Genomic DNA, 27,187 nt, shown 5'->3' on the forward strand with positions numbered 1-27,187 from the left:
TACATCTGTTTTTTAAATTTGAGATATAATTGCATATTTATTGACTTTCTATTATGAAAGATAAACCTTTTGTAAACTAATTACACCAAGTTCCTCTCCAACTTTGTCAGTATTTTTTTTTAAGATGTGGGCTTGTTCTGTTGCCCAGGTTGGAGTACATTTGCATGATCTTGGCTCACTGCAGCCTCCACCTCCAGAGTTTAAGCAGTTTTCCTGCCTCAGCCTCTGAGTAGCTGGGATTACAGGTGCCTATCACCACATCCAGCTAATTTCTGTATATATTTTTTAGTGGAGACAGGGTTCACTATGTTGGCCAGGCTGGAACTCCTGACCTCAAGTGATCTGCTTGCCTCAGCCTCCCAAAGTGTTGGGATTACAGGCATGGTGAGTCACCATGCCCAGCCTCTATTATTAATTTTAATTCTTAGGTTGACTACATTAACTTAAATAATACATTAATATTATATGTTTTAATTAAATCCAGAACAACTATCTGGACTTTTATTAAAATTAAGGGAATTAGTGCCCATACCATTCTATCTACCTGTCTCCCTATTAACCTTTCCACCTACTAAATTCTATGACCTATATTCTGTGTTTACATTGCCATTATTTGACTATATTACACTCAAATATATTAAGTATAATGAAAGTTTCTGTGCTTTGTTTAAATGTTGAGTTTAAAAATGGAATATCAGTAATAAACATTTACATTATTATGTATATATTAATATTCTTCACTGCCAAAGTGAAGCTAGAATATCCCATTTTGTAGTCCAAGTCCCTTTGAAGGACAACATTTCTTAGCTTTAAGACAAAGCAATTTATTTTATTATACCCTGAATAGATTGTTCAAATCAAGTCTTAATTTAATTTGCTTTATATTTGGACCATGGCCTTCTTTGAGCATTTTAAAAATTTCTGCTCAAATTTCTCATTGGATTCCTTTTTTGAGACTGAGTTTCACTCTTGTTACCCAGGCTGGAGTGCAATGGCGCGATCTTGGCTCACCTCAACCTCCACCTTCTGGGTTCAGGCAATTCTCCTGCCTCAGCCTCCTGAGTAGCTGGGATTACAGGCACCCGCCACCATGCCCAGCTAATTTTTTTGTATTAGTAGAGACAGGGTTTCACCATGTTGACCAGGATGGTCTCGATCTCTTGACCTCGTGATCCACCCGCCTCGGCCTCCCAAAGTGCTGGGATTACAGGCTTGAGCCACCACGCCCGGCCTGGATTCTTAATTAAAAATTAATTAGTAATGATCTAACTTAAATTATTAATCTTTAATAATTAATAGTTTATTAACATCACTTTAAATTACAAATATACTACAGGTTAATACTCATTTTATAAGTATGATGGATCCAACTGCAGAACCTTTCTTGAAACAATAATTTCTTCAGTGTTCACTGACTTTAGTTTCTACGACAGTCAGTGTCTCAGCTATTATAGAATATCTCATCACTGAATTTCTCAAATAAATAGTTTCATATTCTACTTCTCTTTTATATTTATCTCACTGATCTTTCTGGTGTATATCTTAAAGTAACTTCTTTAGAATATTTAAGAAGTTTTGTTTTTATTATTTTCATTACTCGGTGTGATTTTTGGACTTCTTGAATTGTTCTTATATATGACTTAATTTGTCTCACATGTTTTCTTTTAGTATGATTTTGCAATACATTATTGCAAGTTTTTTTCACTCTCTTTTCTTACTCTTACAATGAATTTTGTTTCCACAACTTTACTGCTAATATTTATGTGTCTTTTTATTCTTTGAATTTTTCCCTTTACTTATAATCTCATTCTTGTTTTGTAGGTGTGATATTTATCTATCTTTCTTTGAGGAAAATAATTATAAATTTTGAACCTACTTTATTGTCCACTGAATTTCATTAAGAATCAAAAGGGGGAACTTTATCTGTATCTAGGACTCAAGAATGAAGATCACTCCATTTCTGATGCCACCTCAGATTTGTTTGTTTCTTCTTCTAATCTCTGTAATCCTCCATCAAATTGAAATTTGTGAAATATCCAGTTGCTGTAGACACCCTCCTTCCATCAATCTCTTTGCTCTTGAATATTGAGTTCTTTTTAAATTACTTACTGACACTTTAAAGGATTTTTCAGAGAGCAGAAAGATGAATGATTAGGTTAAGCACGCAATAGAGAGCAATTACTCAGAATATATAATTAAATGCTTGTAAATGAGAAAAGCAGATATTTCTATAATTATAAATAGTAAACTATGTAATGAATGTGTATAAAACTAATACAGATGTATATGAATTGAAAAATTTTAGTGAAAATATTTTGAAGAAAATTGTTCTAAATTATATAACACCCAAATATATAAAACATGTATTTATAAACATGTAAACATTTAAATGTTGAATTTTCATTCAGATATTGGTATATGTAGAAAATACACAAATCAAATTTTTAATTATTCTAGGATTTAGTAGTTTTATTTTCTTTAATAGACTGGACAACAACTCTTTCCCAAAAATAAACTGATTAAATTGATATGTAGCAATCATTATCTGAATGATGTTCATTTGTATGACACAAACATGTTCTTAATGTGAAGGTTTCATTTGCCTCATTTCTTTTTAATAAGACTTACACCTTTTCACTGTGCTAAAATATGTTAAAGTTATGGCTATGATTCCTGATGAAGAATAGAAAAATGTGACAATGACACACAAAAATGATAAAAAATAAGATTTGCATTTAATCTTCCTCTGCAAATATAATTTGCTGGTATATGTTATAATTAGTAATAGACATTCATCTCTAAATTTTCAGATATGGAACAAACAATCAAAAATTGTAGATTTTTCACCTAAGGAGCTATCAGTAAATTATTATCAAATATTTGAATTATAATACACTGAAAATAATAGCATTTTAATTAGAGAAATATTTAGTTTTGTGAGATGTGTTACTTGAGGTAAGCATATGACAAGAATTAAGTTTGAAAATGGCACTAAGATGTGAGTAAAAAGTCAGGATCTGAGCTACGGAGGTAGGGATACTGCTTATATCAGTATAAGAAACCCTGAATGCAAAAGGAGAAAAATTAAATAGTTAAGGCTTTTGTAAATCCAAGATGATGGTGGCAGATAAAGAGAAAAATGTATTCATCTATTTTCATGTAATGCAAAATGTTTAATAATTTGTCAGTAAAGTGAACTTTTCTGGGATTGTTTCTCATTCCACTTGGTGACAGTAGGTTCTAGATATCACATGTAATTTCCCTGGATCTATCTTGAAATTTGCTGATTCTTTCTTCTGGCATTTTATATTTGCTACTGAACTCAGAAAACTCTTCCACCGGGAATGGTGGGTCATGCCTGTAATCCCAGCACTTTGGGAGGCCAAGGCGGGCAGATCACCTGAGGTCAGGAGTTTGAGAGCAGCCTGGATAACATGGCTGTTGGGGTCTGTGAGATCGGCACGTCTGCCGGGGGTCTCTTGACCAGCAAGAGGGTCCTAATACCTGGAAGAGAGAGTGCGCGGAAGAAAAGAGAGATAGAGAAAAATGGGTCTGGAGGTCTGAAATGAGCTGTGCTCAGATCAGCAATTTATTCTTTGTGCACAGGAGCTTATATATGTTTTTTCATACAGTGACTGACGTAGGTCCCATTACAAAAGTTTTATCAGGAGGGAACAGAAAATTACAAAGTAAGCATGGGAGTGGGTAGCATACAGGTTTATCTAAAGATCGCTGAACCCAAAACAAACAAAAGATTCTTATCCTATAAAGATTCTTATCCTCTTATCAATGACTACAGTTACGGTAAATAACATCAAGGCAAGCGATAATTTGAGGGGTAGTGTTTTTCTAGTAACGTGAACGATCACAGGATTTAGTGAATGCAGATAAACAGAGTCATAAAACCAGCCCAGAACAGGAACTTCAAGAGACAATAGTCTCGTAAATAGTCACGCAGGCCTCACCCAGACATGCCATTAGCTCAGTGGATCAAGAATAGGCGTCTGCAAACTCAGGCCTCTATCAGTTCCTTCTTTTTTCCTCAGCTCGACTGCCCTCAGTGGGGGGAGAATATGTCCGGGCTCTAACTCTGTAATGGCGGAGACACGGAGGGGTCTCTACGCTGGTGGAGTGATCCCCATACATGGCAAAACTCCATCTATACTAAAAGCACAAAATTTAGCCGGGTGTGGTAGTACATGCCTGTAGCTGCAGCTACTCAGGAGACTGAGGCAAGAGAATCTCTTGAACCTGGGAGGTGGGGGATGCAGTGAGCCAATTTGGTGCCACTGCACTCCAAATTGGTGACAGAGCAAGACTCCATCTCAAAAAAACAAAAAAAAACTTACCTTGATTTTCTGGTGTAGAATTTCCTTTTAATTATCTATTAAATAACAAATATTTTATAGTTTTTTTAACTTTTCTGTTGTGATTTCATATTATGTCATATGTTAATTAAATCTTTATGGTTTTCTTTAATTCCTTTAACATACTCATAATTGCTGATTTCAAGTTTTGTCTGCTAAAACTAACACTGGGGCTCATTTCAATTACAAGGCAAAACATTTGCCAGACTGTTCAAAAAAAGCAAAAGCAAAATCAAACTCTGTGCTTATATTTGAAGACTCAAATAGGTTAAAAGTAACATGATCTTTAAACAATACACCATGTAACTGGTAAGCATAAGAGAGTGGGGTGGGGGAGGCTTTATTAATATCAGACAAAATCAGCTTTAAATATTTTTTAGTAACAAGGAAAATATGATCGAAAGCTATCACAATAATAAATGTATACGTATCTATCAACAAAACACAAAAATACTTGAAGCAAAATCCATCACTACTCATAGGAGACATACAGAATTTAGCAATTATAGTTGGAGATTTCAGTAACCTTATAATTAATATAACAATTATATGAAAAATCAGTAAATATATAGAGGAGTTGTAAATCAGCCAACTTGTCTAACTGGCAGTTACAGAAAACTCTATCAATAGCAAAATACGTATTCTTTCTAACATGCACATTCCATGAATGTACACAGAGCACTCCTCATGTGGGCAGCATGTTTTATGTAAAACAAAACTACAATTGAATTAATTACAAATCAGTACCTAAAAGATGTGGGGAAATATGCCAGTACTTGAAAATGAACAACACTTATAAATAACCCATCGGTCACAGAAGATAGCATAGGGAAAATTAGAAAATTTCTTTTGTGGGATGAATGTGAATATAAAATACCCAAATGTACACTGAGTTAAAGAGGGGCTTAGATAGAAATGTGTAGCTCTCAGTGCTTACATAGGAAATAAATACCTAAATTTAATAATCTATATTTCTACCTTAAGCTCAAAAATTAAAAGCAATTTACATCCAAAGTAAGTGAAAAAGGGAAACTAAGACAAGATTCAGAAGTCAATAAAATAGAAAAATTAGTAATAGTTGGTTCTTTGAAGGCAACAACAAACTCAGCTAGACTAGGGAAAGAGGGCAAGAGGGCACACATTATCAAAAACAGGAATCAGGAAACATCTCACAACACTACAAAAATGTCAAAAATGTCATAAAAAATAATATAAACAATTTTATACCAACAAATTGCATTGCTTAGAAGGAATATGAAAATTCTAAGACACAAGTTACAGAAACTTAAGAACAAATAGAAAAAACAGCAAATGCAACAAGAGACTGAAATATAATAGATAATTACAACCCAAAAACGCAAAGACTCAGATGGTTACACTGGTGTGTGTGATTAAATATTTAAAGAGAAAATAATATCAACCATATGCAAACTTTTTCCAAAAAAAGAAAGATAGAACTCTTTCCAAGTAATTCTATGAGATCAGTATTACCTAGCAAGCAAACCCAGGCAAAGAAATCCCAAGAAAAAATAAAAGAATTTTTCTAACTTCAAAAGTTGGTGTATGTAACCCTCTCTGTTACTGAAAATAGAAGAAAATAACATATAGATTAACAAAAATGATTTATTAACTTTAAAATATATACTAAAATAACTGAAAATTCTTTTAAAACTTCCTGATTGTTTCATCTGTAAAATGTAAATATAGTATTTAATAACATTGGCAAAAATTGTAATACCAGTAATAGAGTTATTCATTGTAGGTGCTCAAAATCTACTCAGGTGGGCTTAATTAGGGAAGGATTTAATTTACAGATTATTGAAAGATTATTACCTGTAGAACCTGTAGAAGTCTCTAGAATCAGATTTAGAAAAATGATATAGAGGGGCCCAAAGCAGCAGACAGGGACACACCAAATATGATGTCACAGTATCAGTGGGGGAGGGATGCCACTAACACTAGATGACACTATGGCAGTGCAGTCCCTGAGGCCCTTGAAATTTGGTTATGATTTCTGTGGCACTCCCACCTGTGCAAAAAAGAGCTATCTTAAATCGATGCTTCTTTACATCACCAACTTTCTTTCAAATTCCACAGTGGGTCCATCAGATAAACCACCTTTTGACTACATACTCACATGTAGGGGTACCTGAGCCTGGGAAATAAATTAATTTGTATTTTTACCTTCCATATTGAGAGGTGGTCTCTGACTTTCATCAAAGAGTCACTAAGTAGATAACTTTTTAGATTTAAAAGGAAGTTCAGATGATAAGTAACGAAGGTAAACAAAAGATAAATTTCACTACATGTTCTTAAGTAACTTTGCTGAAAATATATCGCTGTTTTTTAAAGTAATATCTAAAATAACTTGTGAATATGTGAATTAGTTTTGTTCATATTTAATGAAACAGAAGCTGAGAAGTTTTTTGTTCCTAAATCGTAGATAATACCCAAATGTGTATAATATGATGCTTTCGAATGAAAAGATATCAAAGAATGTAAATTTGATTAACACTATACAGTAATGTATAAACAGTGTTTTAATTTTAAGGAAATAATGGAAATCTGAGTTTTCTTTGGTTTGCTGAGATGACAGTAAGCTGATGTTTCCACACCAAAACAAAAATAAGACAAAAAGAAAAAATAAAAACAAAAAGAATAAATACTTGATAGCATTCTGGAATACATTGACTTTTTGCAGCCTAGTTGAATATCTTACATATACTAAAAATAATGTTAGACTTAGTTGCATGTTGCATCAGTGATGTATTTATAATGAAGTGAATCCTTTGCATTTTGTAAATAATAACTGTGAGATTAAGGTGGGTAAATGCCTAAGTGATCACTATACAAACTGTAGTACTTGTGTTTACCTTTACAGAACCTTTAGCTGACTGTGTCAAAATGAATTTCAAGTCAGGCAGGCTTGCTAACCATAACTATGATCACTGAAGTTTAACTTGAGATCGAAGTTATTCTTTAATTTCAGAAAATATTATTTGTCTCATGTGTATGCATATTATTTTTCTGTGGAATAATACATAATTGATGCTTGGATTATTCTAACTACAGTTTTACATTGTCACAGAGATAGAAATATTTAGTATACAAAGCACGTTTTTCCTTTTGTAAAGGCTTATATATTGTGTCATTATTTTTCTCAAAAATTGACTCATAAATAACCAAGTGAATATACTTAAGGTTTAAAAAGTATTCATTCACATAATTCTTTTTAATACTCACTTTTTTCTCAGCTTAACTTGATGTTCTAGTATCAGCTTTTCACTGAATATTTTATTTTGTCGGTGACAATAGTCATATTTTCTATTTAGTATGTTGATTCCTATTATATTAATTTGATGTATGTTTTCTTCTTTTTAAATTCATGTTACTGTTTTAGATAATTTTTTTGAAAAGTAATGTTTTCATTCTTGTAACTTGCTAATAATTTGCAGTGTGTCAATGTCAATTTTCTACTATTGTTATGAATTGGTAAGAAAATGAGCTGTCATAAGTCATAAAAATCAATTTAGTGTCATTTGAGGCTATAATTTTCAACTGCTGAGAAATTAGGCAATCTCAGTAGTACAATATTAAAGCTCAGCTCTAAGTGAAGGATGAATTAAAAATATGAATTGGACAACAGTTTAAAAATGCTAAGAGTATGTAGTTAATGGATATTTATTTTCTTTCTGTATAGGTTTACATTGTAAAATTACTAGAAAAAAATGTAATTGATTACACTGGCACCATAATATTATATCTACAAAGCTCATGGGTGGTTTCAAATGCATCTACCCATTACCAATGGTTTTGCTGGTAAATAACATTAAGTAACTGTGTTTTATAAAGAACATTTAAGGCCTTGCATAGTGGCCCACTTTGGGAGGCCAAGGCAGATAGATTTCCTGAGGTCAGGAGTTCAAGACCAGCCTGACCAATATGGTAAAACCCTGTCTCTACTAAAAATAGAAAAACTAGCTGGGCATGGTGATGTGCATCTGTAATCCTCGCTACTCAGGAGGCTAAAGCAGGAGAATTTCTTGAACCTGGGAGGCGGAGGTTGCAGCGAGTCAAGATCACACCACTGCACTGCAGCCTGGGCAATAGAGCGAGATTCCATCTCAAAAGAAACAAGCAAAAAAATTAGCTCTCAGGGACATATATCAGGATGTTATTGATTCACCAATATTTTATTTTCATTACTTTTTTATTTTTTTATCCTAACATTTGATCTGCATTCCAGTAACCTGAAATATATACATCATCTCTAGACTTCCCAGCAAAAAAAAAAAAAAAAAAAAGAAAAATTCACATCTAAAGACACTTTGCATGCCTACAAACTCAGATTAGTGTACATTTTGTAATTCTCTCTCTTTTTTTTTTTTTTTTTTTTTTTTTGGAGATGGAGTCTTGCTCTGTCATCAGGCTGGAGCGCAGTGACGCAATCTGGCTCACTGCAACCTGCGCCTCCTGGGTTCAAGCGATTCTTCTGCCTCAGCCTCCCAAGTAGCTGGGACCACAGGTGCATGCCACCATGCCTGGCTAATTTTTTTTGTATTTTTAGTAGGGACGGGGTTTCACCGTGTTGGTCAGGGTGGTCTCGATATCTTGACCTTGTGATCCACGCGCCTCAGCCTCCCAAAGTGCTGGGTTACAGGCGTGAGCCACCGCGCCTGGCCTGCATTTTGTAATTCTAAGAGAAGTTACTTCAGTTTGTAGCAAGGTGAAATAAATGGGTTCTGATAGTAGTGTATGTGACCCTTATCTAATTCAGTTTCAGATATCATCCTAAGTCGATTAAAGGCTTGTGCAAATAAAAAAATTGCAACTTAGTACATGCCTGCCTTGTTAACACTTAACATCTTTTTTACTATTTTTTGAAGGTATGAGATGTAAAATAGATGTAGATGAGTGTGCTTCACATCCCTGCAAAAAATGGAGCCACCTGCATTGACCAACCTGGTAATTACCTCTGCCAATGTGTGCCTCCATTTAAAGGTAGTGAACACCAAGGGATAAGGAAGACCAAACATAATTAACTTTAAAAAGCACTTCTATCTCTTGTCTGAACTCATTTTGGTCTTCCAATAACTTTATTAGTCATTCATTTTCTTAAAGTCAACTTCTAAAGTGACCAACCAATTATTCCTTAGGCAGAAACGAGACTGAAATTGGTTTTGTGTACATGCACGCTAAAAGAGCTGAGTTTCTTATTCTATTTGAAAGGTCACCAGTGAAACCAAAAGATAAAAAAGTAAGGAATATATTGCCAGCTTATCATGTTATATTTAAAATATTCTTCCATATTATTTAATTTCTCATGAAATTGTCACATTCTCTTTTTTCTTTCTAAACTATTTGTCTTTAATTTTTCAGTGTTCAACTTTGTTAATTCTTTATCTTTAGTTCAGGAATTGTATTTTTCCTCCATAAACTAAATAAATCCTTGCTCTTCCTTATAAATATGTTCATATATTAGTGCAACTAGTATATAGAAACTAATTCATGGAGTACTTCTTTGAACTTTATTATCTTTCTTAGCTATGAAATTTGAAACTGTTCAACTAAATGAAATTAATTTAGATATTTTTTAGTGTTATAACATTTACCTTAGAAAGTATCTTAGAATTACTTAGGAAAAATGTAAGATTGCATGCCCCACTTCAAATATTTTGCATCTGTTTAAATACACTAAGTTATAGCTTTCTGACTGTTAAAAGAAAATAAGAATAACCTAGCTTGTTTAGTTGAATGTGATTTAAATGAGAAATGTTATATTAATATCACACTGTCTGCCAAAAGTTAATAATTGTTGCATTATAATTTACAGTGTTATAACATATATATGATATTTATGTAATAGACAATATTTTATGTTTGGGTAGGTGGGATATCAATATATACTTATTTAGTTATGCATCTGTAAAGATACAGAGGGAAAAGTACTAGGTATCACTTTTTATTTTTTGAGAGAGGATCTTACTCTGTCACCCAGGCTGGGGTACAGTGGTGCAAGCATAGCTTACTGCAGCCTCTGTGTCCTGGGCTTACATAATCCACTTGGCCCCCTGAGTAGAAAGGACTACGGTTGCATGCCACCATATCAGGGTAGTTTTTGTATTTTTGTAGAGACAGGATTTCACCGTATTGCCCAGGCTGGTAGAATTCATTATAAAAATAAAGTTTTTTCTAATGCCCAGATTTTGGTTTATCATACATTCTCCAGTTAAAAAAAAATCAAGTATCCTTAGAGATCTAGCTAATTTTAGGACAAAGGCATGGAATGTAGCATGAATAATATTGTAATGCTAGAAGATATGAACGTACTTAAAAACAAAACTGAGATGAAATCAAAGTGAGCCAATGGAATGGGCTTCCAATGATCAAAGCTAGAATGATTCGAGCACCAAAATAAAGGAGTATTGATTGGTACCCAAAAAGAAATATGTAAGAGCCCATAGTAATGGAAATAAATGATTAAATAAATAAATGAGAAATAATAGACACATCTTTATATACCACAATCCCAAGTAATTTATGTAGTTACTTTGAACTTAATGAGATGGAACAACACTCTGCATCCCTTAAATTTAGACAGCAAATAGTGACGGCCTTTCAAAGAGTCTGGCATGTAAACGGGATTCATGGAGTGAAGAGTAGCTTTACAGTGGAGAAATCGGGCAGTTGCTACCTCAGTCATGTGATGGAGGATAACATCAACATATGCAGTCATATTAATAACATAAACTTTTGATATGAAGTGATGAGAATGGCACTTTTTTGTCTCTCATCTTCCTTTCAAAAAGTTTTCCAAGTCTACTCATCAAAAAATTATCAGACAAATCCCAGTTGACAGACATTTTGAAAAATACTTGACTAGAATTTCTCAAGTCTGTTAAGGTCATCAAAAACAAGAAAAGTCTGAGAAACTTTGAAAGCTAAGAGAAGTCTAGGGAAATATTACTTCTAAATGTAATATGGTATCCTGTATGAGATCTTGGAACAGAAAAAAACACGTTACCTTAAAACCAAGGAAATACAAATAAAGTACACACATTAGTTAATAACATCAGTATTGGTTCATTTGTTGTGATAAATCTATAGTAGCATAGGATATTAACACAGTGGAAACTTGTTAAGGAGTATATAAGATCTCTCTGTACTATCCTTGCAACTCTTCTGTGAAGTTAAAACTACTCTAAAATAAAAGTTTAATTAAAAAATAATTGTAAATAATTTCTGATTCAAAATATTTTACATTAGGCTGGACATAGTGGCTCACACCTGTAACCCCCACACATTGAGAGATTGAGGCAAAAGGATTGCTTGAAGCCAGAAGTTCTAGACCAGCCAGGTCAACATAGCAAATCCCTATCTCTAAAAAATAGAAATAAAAAATCGGCCAGGTGAGGTGGCATGCTTGCGGTCCCAGCTACTCAGGAGGCTGAGGCAGGAGGATTGTTTGAGTCTATTAGGTTGAGGCTTCTGTGAACTATTATTGTGCCACTGTACCCCAGCCTAGGCAACAAACTAAGTCCCCATCTATAAAATAAACCAATAAAAAACAGTAAAAAAGAAAAGCCAAAACCAAAACATTTTACATTAAGACAAAACAGAATATGTAAAGCATGAATAGAAATATTAGGTAATCATAAATGTTTTAAACCTTCATATATTAAATATTTTGATCTAATTATAATGAAAAGGATTCTTCAGTTAGTGGTAGTGCCTTAGCTTTATATGGCACATTAACATGTTCAGTGAAACTCTATGTAAAACAAATCAAAACAAAATAAAAACAAGGTTAAACTATTATAAAATGCATGTGCCTAATAATGTATAATATTTTTCTGGTAATCACATCACATAAATAAATTTACAGTATAGATACCCTCTCCTAGATATAAATACATTCTAATTCAGTTTATATTTTTATACATCTTTCAGCTGGAAACATGCCTTGTATATCAGAAACTGCCTGCATGTTTATATTTTTCTTTTGCTCCTGGACACAAACGTAATTACCTTGTATATAGATGAGACTACCATTCTGACTAACCAGAATATCGTTATAAGTGTTTATTTTACAATGTGGTGCATAAAAATATCTCGCATTTATAACTTTTTTTATTTCTTCCACATTCTCGTTGGAAGGGAGATGCCTGAAAAACTAGAGAAAAGCGAAAAGATGGAAGAGTATAGGGCCCTAGTTCTTACATAAAAAGATACTCATGGACCAAAAACACCCCCATTATACTGAGTGATAAAAAATAAATAAATTTACCTGTTGTTACTGTGCTAAACCACTAAGGTTAAGGAACTTTGTTCTTTAGGGCAACCAGTATGATTAGAATTACCCTTTGAATGCTAATAGGAAAGACTTTCCTCAGTATCTCACTAGAATTGATTTTTTATTATTATGAATGAATATAATTTTTGAAAAAAGTGCATATATAATGCATTTACGGGTTCAATTTCTATGCAAAAACACAAATAATTTTCAATTTAGTAGATGTTTCCTTACTCCATTTGCTTTGAGCCTGTTGGAGATTTAACAACCCTTTTCCCAAAAAAATAAAAATAATACACATAAACAATGTAACTCCAGAAAGACACATTAAAATCACAAGATTAAGTTGGTACATTTTTAGTTGATTTAGTAATTTGGTAAGTTTACTTGTTTGGAATTGAATAGATACAGGTTAGAAAAATATATCCTGTGGGAGTATATCCAGGCTTGTGCCTGTTTTGTGCCTCTCATACATACTACTGTACTCATTCATTTTTATATGGTGAATGGCTGCTTCAGCCACAAGTACAGAGTATATGTTCTCTTTGCTTACAAATTCTAAATTATTTACTACCTTATCTTCTACAGAAAACATTTGCTGAACCTGGTATAGAAAATGCTCAAATCATAATCTATTTTTTAAGCTAATTGTGGCTTTCTGTTGATATAGTCCAAGTTTTATCTGTTATTTATTTGCACTCACGTATATTTTGATAAAATGTTATCTTTTTTATATAATAGATGACTCCATTTTACTAAATTCATAATTTTAAAAAAAATTTTGAGTAAAATTTGTGCCACAATATGTAACTTTATGAATTTATGCATTTATGAATTTATGTTTGAAAATGTAATATATACAGTTGCTGTTTAGCAAATATATGAAATTGTAAGATGTGACCCCTTGAGTGTTTTTCTGAGAATTTCCCCTAGTCTGAACATTTTTGTCATTTTATAGAAGTTATGTTTCATTACTACTTATGACTTTTTAAAGCACATATTGGAAAAATGAACTATTCCTAAAAGGGGATTGTGATTATATAGTCCATTTATGAGAACAATAGGAAATAATTAGAAAAATCTTGGTGCAATTACTTCTGTAAAGCTGAATAATGTAGTGTTTTTATGCATGTTAGTTTATAGTACTTATAATTACAGATCCTCCAAAAATAGCATAGCTTTCATACAAAGTTTTGTTAATGCTATGTATCTTTTTTGATGTCTGTAGAATCTTTTTTCTTCTTTTTAAAAAGGAACAAATAAGTATGGAAAGTAAATTCTTTAATGCAACTCTTTTTCCATGAAGTGTTCATCTGCTGGAGTGAATAAGCGGTTAGCTTGGATTCAATCTGAGCTCCCTTCCCAATTCTAGTCTTAGAAACTGAACCTAGGAAATAAACTACAAATATGTATTTCTCTTTGAAGGAAAGGGTATTATCATTCTGTTTTCTGTTTACTATGAACTTAATTTTTCTTCAGAAATGAGCAAAAACTTTTAATATGTTAAAATAACTTTCACTTTCCCTGATACAGTTAATTAGTATAATTTACCTGAAGAAAACCTCATGCTTTTCATGTAACAAAACAGGATACAGACTGCATACATATTTGCTATGTTTGAATATCACAATTTTCTATTTTAGTTACAATAAGAAGATACAAGGAAGTCATTCCCAATAAGCACTGTTGTCATTAACCTGTCTGTTGTCATGGCCAATGATTGCTTTCTAAGGCAACCTTTATTAAAGCTTTCTATGCCCAATACTTCCAAAATAAATTGTGGTATTTTTATGTTTTGTATGTAAAACAAATGAGACTAAATAATGCCTCAAAGTAAAAATTTTCTTTCTACATATGAAAAGTAATTATTAAGCACGTACACACACACACACACACACACCCCTGGGACTAAGCACACTTACTCATCTTTCCCCCCAGAACTAAATGGGGTTGGGCATGTGAAAAAAAAATGCTAGTTATAACTATTTCTTTAAAAATATTATAATCGGTTCTGTGAAGAGGGTCATTGATAGCTTATTGGGTATAGCATTGAATCTATAAATTACTTTGGGCAGTATGGCCATTTTCACGATACTGATTCTTCCTAACCATGAGCATGGAATGTTTTTCCATTTGTTTGTGTCCTCTTTTATTTCCTTGAGCAGTGGTTTGTAGTTCTCCTTGAAGATGTACTTTACATTCTTTGTTAGTTGTATTCCTAGGTATTCTCTTTGTAGCAATTGTGAATGGGAGTTCACTCATGATTTGGCTCTCTGTTAGTTTCTTATTGGTGTATAGAAATGCTTGTGATTTCTGCACATTGATTTTGTATCCTGAGACTTTGCTGAGGAGATTTTGAGCTGAGATGATAGGGTCTTCTAAATACACAGGCATGTGGAGGGCCAAGAGAGGGACAGCGGGGGTTGGGGTGGGGAGGTTGGGGAGGAAAAACATTGGGAGAAATGCCAGATGTAGGTGACGGGTTGATGGAAGCAGCAAACTACATTGCCACGTGTGTACCTATGCAACAATCCTGCATGATCTGCACATGTACCCCAGAACCTAAAGTACAATTTAAAAAATATTATAATCAGTGCTAACCAGTATATAACCAATAACCTTACCCAATTAGCAATTTTAAATTCTAAAATTAATGTCGATGAAATATAATGGAAGTAAAAATAACTATCTACCATGTAAATGTTGTTCCTTTCAAAATTGAGGCAGCGTCCCACTTGCCAGTGGAGTGTTTAAAAAGGCAAAGTATATTTCAGAAGAAGGGCTATTTTCTTAGTGGAGAAGACCACAGCACGCAAATCACCTATTATTAATATATCAGTGATACTGTAATCTGTATAAAGTTAATGCTAGTACCTACAGAAAGATATGCAATTTTCTGATTCTATGACTTTACCTTTTCAAGATTCCACATATAAGTGGGATCATACAGTATTTGTCTCTACATGCCTGGCTTAACATGATGTCCTCCAGGTTCACCCAAGGAGGTATTGGTAAAAGTATGCAAAATTTCAGTTAGGAGGAATAAATTCAAGATGCCCTGTAGAACATGATGACTGTAGTTAAAAACAATGTATTATACACTTAAAAATTACTTACAGATTAGATTTTGGGTTGTCACCACCACAAAATATGTGTGAGGTAATACATGTGTTAATTAACTTGATTTAGGCATTCCATAATGTATACGTTTATCAAAACATCATGTTGTATGCCATCCATATATACATTTTAAATTTGTCAGTTAAAAAATAAAGTATGACGCACAATTCAAACTTTGAAATGTGCATTTACTGGCATCAAACTAAATTATTGATGACCTCGTAATTCTTAAAATGAAACTTGTACATACTGAATTTCATTAAATGAAGGACTTCTGGGGTAAAGTAATTTTGCATATATCACTGTTAAAACAATTGTCCTTGTATTTCTATCATGTATTGGTGCTGAAAAATAAGTTCTTACTCTTTTCTTCTAAAATAAGAAAGTTTTCAATAGCTAATATAAAAAAATAAGGCTTTGACAAATTATTGTTTGATTCTTAAGAAAGTAAGTACTTAATAAGAATATCATTCTGCTAAAGCTATACAGACAAGTAAAATGAACATATTATTTGAGCAAATGTCTTACCTGCTAGAGCTTTAAAGACACGTCTCTAAATGTGTAGTAATTAATATAAAAAGCCATTAAATATGTTTGCAAAAGATAGTAAACAAAGAAGAACAAAACTCAGCAAAATAAAAATGCTTAAGTGTGTTGAAAGCCAGAATGTTAATGCTGTTTTCTGGATAGGACACTCTGTTATGGGAACTTGTAATTAGAAAGCAGATTTAAGTATATATTTTTAAGTGCTTATAAAGTGAAAAAGACTAGAGTGCAAATAATGGAGCAATTAGTTTTTCAGCCTTCACAGGCCATTTTCAGCCATTCTTGTGTCAAGCTACAATGGGGAACAACAGATGCTGTAATTAAATGCTTCAGTCTACTCAATCTACAGTTGTACTAAAGATTCTTGGAGTATAAAATATTTTGGCTGGGGTACACAAGCAACCATCTCTAATGTTCTGGAAATGTCTTAAAGTCAAGTCCAGATCAATTTAGAATGTTAACAATAAGTCAATTAAATTTCTTTAATGAAAGTGACAATATGAATATTATTTTGGTTGTGTGGCCAAATAAATTTAATGAACTGCAAAATATTGAGTCCATAAGAAGATATTAATCCAATAGAAACAATAAAGTATTCATTAAATAGTTTATGTTAGGATTGGGAATGGTGGCTCATGCCTTTAATCCCAGTACTTTGGGAGCTCGAGGTGGGCGAATCATGTCAGGAGATCAAGACCATCCTGGCCAACGTGGTGAAACCCCATCTCTACTAAAAATACAAAAAACAAGCTGGGCGTGGTGGTGCACCCCTGTAATCCCACCTACTTGGGCGCCCAAGGCAGGAGAATGGCTTGAACATGGAAGTCAGAGGTTGCGGTGAGCCGAGATCATGCCGCTGCACTCCAGCCTGGTGACAGAGCAAGACTCTGTCTAAAAAAAAAAAAAAAAGTTGATGTTAATTTTGTTTTTCATTTGTCTGTCTAGCAAGTAAACAGTAAATAGGGAGTAAATACTGTTTTTTTTATTAGCAGTATTGTGTTCTCCTGAATGGTGATTAAATCATTACCTTTAGTTCAATGTAAGTGCTAACATGCTAAGGTTATTTTGACAGCAAGCATATATGGAAACTGAATGAGCAGGTGAATATTTCTATCTACCATTTAAAACAAAATATTTTTTGCTTCTTTTATTCCTTTATCTTTTTTGAATTTTAGATTAAAAGCTCTTTAATATCATGGCCAGTTATTCATTTCATTATTTTAATTGCATTTTCTGTTAATGAATGAGACCTATTAATCCCTTCTTTGTTTATAACTTACTGACTGCTCCATTTCGGTGGGTAGTTATATTTGACTATATTTTCTGTAAAAATAACATTTAAAGTGAAAAAATACTGTAATTGATTATAAATATAAATGTATTGCATTGTTTTGTCAGCAAGTTAATGTGCAACCCATCCAAGCTGAATTACCTATTATGTGCAACAGGATGATGACAGGTCTGGCAAATGTAGAGAAATCTTAATTATACGCTATATTTTATACTAATAATTTTTTGTTTATATTACCAAATGGAGAAAATATGCTCCTGACACTCTAACAATGAGGTAAAATTATATTCAAGTTAAAAAAATCACAGAGAAGATCGGATGGTTGTAGATATGTTGTGTTGCCTCCGACGCCTCTGTTCTGTTCCATTGGTCTATATCTCTGTTTTGGTACCAGTACCATGCTGTTTTGATTACTGTAGCCTTGTAGTATAGTTTGATGTCTGGTAGTGTGATGCCTCCCGCTTTGTTCTTTTTGCTTAGAATTGACTTGGCTATGCGGGCTCTCTTTTGGTTCCATATGAAGTTTAAGGTGGTTTTTTCCAGTTCTGTGAAGAAGGTCATTGGTAGTTTGATGGGGATAGCGTTGAATCTGTAAATTACTTTGGGCAGTATGGCCATTTTCACGATATTAATTCTTCCTAACCATGAACATGGAATGTTTCTCCATCTGTTTGTGTCCTCTCTTATTTCGTTGAGCAGTGGTTTGTAGTTCTCCTTGAAGAGGTCCTTTACGTTCCTTGTTAGTTGTATTCCTAGGTATTTTATTCTCTTTGTAGCAATTGTGAATGGCAGTTCGTTCTTGATTTGGCTCTCTTTAAGTCTGTTATTGGTGTATAGGAATGCTTGTGATTTTTGCACATTGATTTTGTATCCTGAGACATACATGAGGCCAACAAGCATATGAAAAAAAATGCTCATCATCACTGGTCATTAGAGAAATGCAAATCAAAACTACATTGAGATACCATCTCACGCCAGTTAGAATGGTGATCATTAAAAAATCTGGAGACAACAGATGCTGGAGAGGATGTGGAGAAATAGGAACACTTTTACAATGTTGGTGGGAGTGTAAATTAGTTCAACCATTGTGGAAGACAGTATGGTGATTCCTCAAGGACCTAGAAATAGAAATTCCATTTGACCCAGCAATCCCATTACTGGGTATATATCCAAAGGATTATAAATCATTCTACTATAAGGACACATGCACACGAATGTTCATTGCAGCAGTTTACAATAGCAAAGACCTGGAACCAACCCAAATGCCCATCGATGATAGACTGGACAGGAAAAATGTGGCACATATACACCATGGAATATTATGAAGCCATCAAAAACGTTGATTTCATGTCCTTTGTAGGGACATGGATGAACCTGGAAACCATCATTCTCAGCAAACTGACACAAGAACACAAAATCAAACACCGCATGTTCTCACTCATAGATGGGTGTTGAACAATGGGAACACATGGACACAGGGAGGGGAGCACTATATGCTGAGGTCTGTTGGAGGGGAGGTGGGGACAGCGGGAGGTGGGGAGTTGGGGAGAGATAGCATGGGGAGAAATGCCAAATATAGGTGAAGGGGAGGAAGGCAGCAAATCACACTGCCACGTATGCACCTATGCAACAACCTTGCATGTTTTTCACATGTACCCCAAAACCTAAAATGCAATAAAAAATCACAGAGAAGGATTGTTTGCAATGAATTCATAATAATCTGAAAGCTTTGCAAAATTGGAAAGTAATAGCACTGCTATTGTTTTCTAAATGTGTACCTTTCTTAATTTCCAGGACAGTACTCACCCTTAAATTGTGATATTATTCAGCATTCTGTCCTCAACTTTCAAACTTTTTCACTATATATGCTTTTCGGGTTGTTCAGATCTGTTCAAATATGTCAACTGCCTATTTCTCAGCATGTGAAAAATAGTCTTTTCCCTTCAATTTGAAAAAAGTACATGTTGATAAGTTCTAAACTGTCATGCATATCCTAGTATTATACATGTTCCAGGAATAAATTTAAAATAAAATAGGGAGCAGAGGCAACAGATATTGTGGGAATTCAAAGACCTCAAAGACATTCAGTTCAGCTAAAATTACTCTGAGAGCATGCAGCTGGGGTGTTAAGCAGAATTCAAACCAGAGCTGTCACCTAAGGAATACTAGGGGTGATGGGAAGTTATTAATCTGGGGAAAAATAATCAAGTGTAAATTTGGGGAGATTATTCTAAATTATAAAGTAGAATTTGATTTTTTTCTTTTTTCTCCTTTTGAATAATTGTCTAGTGTGTATTTGAGATTTACAGCATGATTTATGGGATGCATATTGATAGTAAAATGGTTACTATAGTGAAGCAGATTAACATAGCTATCATCTCACATGGTTACTTTTCTTTTTGAGACAAGGCACCTTAAATCTATTTATGGCATGCTGGAAAGAGAGAAAAAAATAATCACTTGAGTAATCAAGCTGTGGTTTAGTATAGAGATATGGAAAGAGGGCTTGAGCTAGATAGTTGGATAATTTCAGAAGATATTTAGGTAACAGACCAAATAGGTTAGAATGTGGTGTTCAGATGTGTAAAGTGAAAGGAAAGAAAATTATGTTCGGATTCCTAGGTTGGATAAGTGGATTATTAATCCAGGGCAACAGGAGTGGAAGAAGCACATTTAATGAAGAGGGAAATCAGCAGAGCTTCAAGCATGCTGAATCTCTCAGATTGTAAATTATTAAAATCAAGGTTTCCTTTAATCCTAGTATGTGCATCTGAAGCATAGGAGAAAGTTCTGAAAAGGCTGTAGTTTTGTAAAGCATCAGTTAAAAAGACATATATATGGAATGGTCAAGTTTTTTTGTAGGATTGGTTACTAAAAAACACTAAACTATAATGACTGTATGGGGAAAGGAACACACAATGAGAAGCCAAAGGTGAACACAAAAGATGGGAGAGTTCCAATTAGGAAGAAGTGGTAAGAAGCTGCTAAATAGGGTTGGACAGCCCAGTATGATTTGGTGTGAAAGTGGTCCAGAAAACTAGAACTAAAGAAGCCTTGGTAGTCTTCACAAGAAGAGTTTATGTGGAGTTCAGTCATTGATGATGATATATGTGGGACTGGACAAATGCAATGGGAAAGTGGAGATAGTAACGCTAGATTCTGCCTTGAAAATATTTGGCAGGAAAATGAAAAGGACAAATGAAGCTAAATAGGAGGAGTGAGACACAAGCAAGATTGGATTCATCAAAATGTCACAGGGTTTAAGGGGCAAATGGCTATCTTCCATTAACCCTTTCAGACCTAGTCAATGTCCAAGAAGTTACACTGTGTGACCTGTATTTTTCATGCTTTCTTTTGACTTTGGCAAATGGGAGCCCTAATACGAAGTAAGAGGAAAGGAAGAGACAGACACAAATATATTTATCACCTCATCTCCCTCTGTGGTTTGCCACAAGCTGGCTGTGCTCCTCCACTGATCAGCTCATCTTCCCCATGGCAGTGGTCTCCACACAGCTCCTCTGTCTTAGGCTTTAGTACCAGCTTCCCCACTCAGTCCTTGGGTGGCAGAAAAGACCCCATTCTATTTCTCATGGTTTCCACATGCCCTGGAGCACTTTCCAAGTAGTCTCTTATTAAATTCCCCACACACTGCTGAGTTCAATTGCATCATCTCATGGCTTCCAGGATCCAATCACACATAGTCATCTTAATGTATGCATAAGATGATGTTAGAACTGAAGTAGAGACTAAATCTTCAGGAAGTAGAGAAGATAATTAACAGTGATATGGGATGTAGTATGATGGTAATCTAGAAATCTGGTAATAACATTAAATTTAAATGCCATCTTAAATATAAATGGTTCATAGATTTAAATGGAAAACATAAAATCATAAATCGTTTAGAACAAAACATAAGAGAAAATTTTTGGAATTACAGCTATTCACACAATTATTAGACTTGAAACAAAAACAGGATCCAGAAATGGAAAAATTAATAAATTGGACTTTGTCAAGATCAAGAGGGATGGATCTGTTGTTCTTTGGAAAAAAGTAACCAAATACAAAGGATGGATGGAGATATAGGTAAGATTAGAGGTTTTACTGGTAGAAATTTGAGGGAGTTATTTGATAGAATCCATGTTCTCTGGAATTTGGAGGTATGATTATATTCTGTCAGTGACCAGAAAAAATAACAGTTCATGATTCAAGGAGAGTATATTAGTCCGTTCTCACAATGTTATAAAGAACTATCTGAGACAGGGTAGTTTATAAAGAAAAGAGGTTTAATTGACTCATAGTTCTGCAGACTGTACAGGAGGTGTGGCTGCAGAAACCTGGGAAAACTTACAATCATGGCAGAAGGTGAAGGGGAAGGAAGAGCAACTTCACATTGCATGGCAACAGGAGGGTAGGGGGAAGGTGCCACATACTTTAAAATGACCAGATCTCCCATGAACTCAAAGTCAGAGCTCGCTTATCACAAAGGGGATGCCCCAAGCCAGTTATGGGGCATCTTCCCCCATGATAAAACACCTTCCACCAGGTCCCTCCCCAACATTGAGAATTCAACATGAGTTTGTGAGTTTGACGTTGACAATATGAAACAAGAATTTACCATTACTGGCAAAAAGAAGCCCTCAAGTTGGAAGGAAAAAAAAAGTTCATAGAAGGATAGAATCATCACAATAATAAAGCCATAAAAAGACAAACAGATACGGCAAAGTTCTAGTCCCTAATGTACCTGAGTCAAAAGCACTTCTACTCAAATGGTTTCTACTTGAGCTAATAAATTTCTTACTGTACTAGTGTTGATTCTACTAGGGTTCTTTCTTTTCTCTGAAGGAGTCTTCAGTTATAAAAATGTATGCACTATTCAAGTCCAGTTCTCATATTTCTTGACGTCAGTCTTCATACTTGTGTGGTTTTTCTGTCAGTGCTCAGTAGCTTAAGAGGAGTCACATAGAATTAAAAAGTTAGAGCAGTCCAAAATTGAGGAAATACTGAGAAAATAATAGGTTCTTTGTGTCAGTGAATAACGAGGAGAATGTAATCCCATCTCGAGTCTGAAATTGTATTGGTATAGAAAAAACTCTTGCTTAAGAGGAACAAGAGGAATACGATGCAATCATAATGAAGGTGTTTTAATGAAGCAATAAGATAAAAGTATATTCAATAAAAAATATTAAGGAAAGATTATAATAAAAAAGGGTAAGTTAGTTTGGGGTGCTATAACAAATCTACCAAATTCTAAGTGGCTTATAAACAACAAAAGCATATTTGTCATTGTTCCGGAGGCTGCAAAGTCAAGCATTAAGGTACCAAACTTTCAGTGTCTAGTACCAGCTCACTTCCTCATAGATGGTTACCTTCTCATTGTAATCTTACATGGCAGAGGGATGAAGAATCTCCTCTATAAGGACTGTAATCTCTTTTATAAGGACTCAAATTTCTTATAAACCTCAGAAATTCATTCATGAGATTTTCTCTCTCAGAATGTCATCATGCCCCAAAGACTCCATCTCCAAAACCTTCATATTGGAATTCAGGTTTCAACATATAAATCTGGGCTGTGGAGTGTCACAAGCATTCATACTAAAGCTGTATATAAAGGTAAGGTTTTGGAAGACTATCACAGTGGGAGATTTATTCATGTGAGAAGCACAGAGTTAAATGGAAATAAGTGATTTAGAAAATGTTGCACTGTGAAAATTGTATTTTGGCAAAGATCAGAGTGTTCAGAAATCTAAAATATTGTGGACTTAGGAGAGCACACATACAGAAAAGAAAACAGTAATCCTCGAGGCTTCTGGCAATGGTGGAATAACATCAGACAAACCATTCTTCCGATGACAAATTTAAACTCTAAACAAATTATAAAAACAACTGTTTTAAGGCACTAAAGAGTTACCAGAGCAGGCAGAAATTAAAAAGAAGTCAAGATTTGAAAGAAAGAAACTCCGCTGGATAAAATGTGTATTTCTATTGCTTTTTAACTGAAGGTTACCTTCAGTCTGATCTGTATGGGCAGTGAAAACAATAGGAGAAAGCTGCAATTTTAAGTGTATGAAGAGTCACAGGACAATTTGAGGCTCTCAGAGTGGTAGAAAAGTGAAGGGGGTGGGGAATTCGAGAAAAGAAGGACACCACATAAGGAAGAATACCAAAATATAAATTGCCCAAGTCCTTTGTTAATGCCTGAATGACACACATGTATGGAATCTCAGCTTTCCCAGTGAAAGCAGCCACTGAGAGTATGAAGAGTTGAATGGCTGTGGTTGCTTCCAAACATAGTGAGATGGAATTTGGTGTTTGAATTCAGCTGTGTTAACATCTTTTTATAATAAATAACTTGAAGGAAGGAAACGAAATCTGGAGACAATGCAACGTATCAGCACAATGTCAAGAATATAATTACTACTAGAGAGACTTCATCCTCAGAATATTTTTACTGTAGTAATACTACTAGAAGAAAACATGTCCCCAAGATTGGATTAGGCAAGGATACTTCGTGTATGACTCCAAAAGCACAGGCAACAAAGGCAAAATTAGACAGATGGGATGAAATCAGGGTAAAAAACTTCTGCACAGCAAAGCAAACAAGAAAATGAAGACAACCCACTAAAAGGAAAAGATTATTTTCAAACCACACATATGAAAAGAAACTAATGTCCAAAAACACATCTATAAAAAGACACAACCTAGTTGAAAAATGGGCAAAGGACCTGAACAGACATTTCTCAAAAGCAGACATAAAAATAGCAAATAGATACATTTTAAAATGCTCAGCATCACTAAGCATGAAGGAAATACAAATATTATAAAAACTACAATGAAATATCACTTGACTCCTCTTAGCATGGCTTTTATTATTATCAAAAGGTGAAAAAGGGAACTTACACATTGTGGGAATGTAAATTGGTAAAACCATTATGAAAAATGTTATGGAGAGTCCTTGAAAAACTAAAAATAGAACTACCTTATAAACAAGTAATTCCATTTCTGGATATACATCCAAAGGGTATGAAATCTGTATGTTGAAGGTGTATTTGCATGCCCACATGATTGCAACATTGTTCACAATAGTCAAGATATGGAATCAAACTAAGTGTCTATCAATGGAAGAATGGGTAAAGAAAAGGTCATATATATGCATAATGAAATACTTTTTAAAAACAAAGAACTTCTGTGACAACTTTGATTAACCCATAGGGAGAACATTATGTTAAATAAAATAATCTAGGCACAGAAAAAAAAGTACCAAATGGTCTCACTTACATGTGAAATCTAAAGCAGTTAAACTCATAGTAGCAGACAGTAGAATAATGCTTACTACAGACTGAAGGAGGGGCATAGGATGGAATTAGAAGTTGTTGATAAAAGGGTACAAGGCTTCAAAGAGGCATAAGATTTGAAGTCTGTTGCATAGTAGTGTAACTACAGTCAGTAATAAAGTACTTTAGATTGCCATTAACATAATCCATTTAGAGTTCAATTTACTATTACACCTAAATATAAAAACGTTACATCAGTAGAGTTCCATTTACCTCCTTTGCTCTACTGTTGTCATATTTATTACACTTATGTTACTTAAAAGTGCCACAATTCACCATTATAAAATTGGCTTTAAACAGTTACTACATGTATGTATTTCAAAATAAGCAAGAGTAAGTTTCAAATTTATCCCCATAAAAGTGATAGATAAATAAAGTAATAGATATATTAATTAGCTCAGTTTAATAATTGAACTTTGTATATATATAGCAAAACATCACATTGTACCCCATAATGTATACAATTATGATTTAATAATTTAAAATCACAGTAATTTTTTTTTACTCTTTAAAAGATATTTGTTTATTTATAAGAACTACAGTGGGAAGATTAAATAAAAACAAGAATAACAACCATTCATTGAGCATTCACTGTATGCCAAATGCTCTATTAATTTATTTATCACATGTAATCCTCCCAGCAATTTTATGAGGTAGAAATGTCTATCTCCATTTGGTAAAAGGGCAAACCAGCTAAGGCTTGGAAAGAAAAGAGACTGGCTACAGACAATAGACTTGGCCCTGGATATGTCTGACTCACAACCTATAGTTTTAATCACAGCAATATATGACTTCATTAAGGTATCTTCCACAACAAAAAGCCATTTTTCCCATAGTAATAACCAAACACAAAATATAAAACAAAGTGACTTCCCTGGCCCATAAACAGTTAATTTTTAGTAATAAAAATGATTGAAAGCAATTTAAATCTGTTCTTTTTCTTTAATATATTATTATATACTATTAAATGGGTATAAAATACATTATTCAGGTCAAGGAATACAGCTTGAAATAAAAATGTAACTTGGGGATACTAGCTCTCAGATAGGACTTCATTTGGAAACACACTGGAGTCTACTTGAAAAGCTCTGAAATTTTGTATCCAGTATAACCATTCTTAGAGTGATGTGTCAATCCTTTTCCAATGACTGCTGTATCTTTCTTTTTTTTTTTTTTTTGTGGAAATTTTAACTATTTTATTATGTAATATTAGATTCCTGAAAAACTGTCAATTGCTATGGGTGGGGCTTCAAAAAAATTATTTTTATTCCATTTTAGGTTTTAGGGTACATGTGAAGAGCATGAAAGATTGTTGCATAGGTACTCACATGGCTGTGTGGTTTGCTGACTTCCTCCCCATCACCTATATCTGGCATTTCTCCCCATGTTATCCCTCCCCAGTTCCCCACCCCTGTTTCCTCCCCTGTTTCTCCCCTGCCACAGACCCCAGTGTGTGATGCTCCCCTCCCTGTGTCCATTTGTTCTCATTGTTCAATACCCACCTATGAGTGAGAACATGTGGTATTTGATTTTCTGTTCTTGTGTCAGTTTGCTGAGAATGATGGTTTCCAGATTCATCCATGTCCCTACAAAGGACACGAACTCATTGTTTTTTATGGCTGCATAGTATTCCATGGTGTATATGTGCCGAATTTTCCCTGTCCAGTCTATCATCGATGGGCATTTGGGTTGGCTCCAGGTCTTTGCTGTTGTAAACAGTGCTGCAATGAACATTCGTGTGCATATGTCCTTGTAATAGAACGATTTATAGTCCTTTGGGTATATACCCAGTAATGGGATTGCTGGCTCAAGTGGAATTTCTGTTTCTAGGTCCTTGAGGAATTGCCACACTGTCTTCCTCAATGGTTGAACTAATTTGCACTCCCATCAACAGTATAAAAAAAATCACAGTAAATTTAAAAATGAATAAAATTAAAAGATATCTCCAGGTCATCCCATTCCTATAAAATCAGAAATTGAATTTTAACAAGACTCTCAGGTAATTTACCACACGTTCAGGTAATTTACATAACCATAGTTGAGGCCAGTGCTTCTCAACAGAAATAAATTATATCAGCCAAATATGTAGTTTTAAAGTATCTCATAAATATATTTAAAATAATTTTAACAAAATACATATTAAGCTAAATAAAATCTTAAAGGAAGTTCTTCAGCCCGAAAGGGAAATAGCACCAAGTGGAAACTTAAATTTATAGAAAGACACGAAGTCTTTGAAAAT

General features: G+C 33.9%; 1 protein-coding gene across 1 annotated transcript in view; it reads left to right on the forward strand.

The window, feature by feature from the left end:
- Positions 1–27,187, forward strand: part of EYS (eyes shut homolog) — a 2,025,572-nt gene that overhangs the window by 640,772 nt on the left and 1,357,613 nt on the right. The window contains 2 exon segments of the mRNA XM_021676159.2: positions 9,254–9,300; positions 9,302–9,368. Coding sequence (XP_021531834.2) covers positions 9,254–9,300; positions 9,302–9,368 — 114 coding nt within the window.

The sequence above is a fragment of the Aotus nancymaae genome, unplaced genomic scaffold (genome assembly GCF_030222135.1).
Source record: "Aotus nancymaae isolate 86718 unplaced genomic scaffold, 86718_ANA_hifiasm-v0.15.2.pri h1tg000040l, whole genome shotgun sequence".
NCBI lineage: Eukaryota > Metazoa > Chordata > Mammalia > Primates > Aotidae > Aotus > Aotus nancymaae.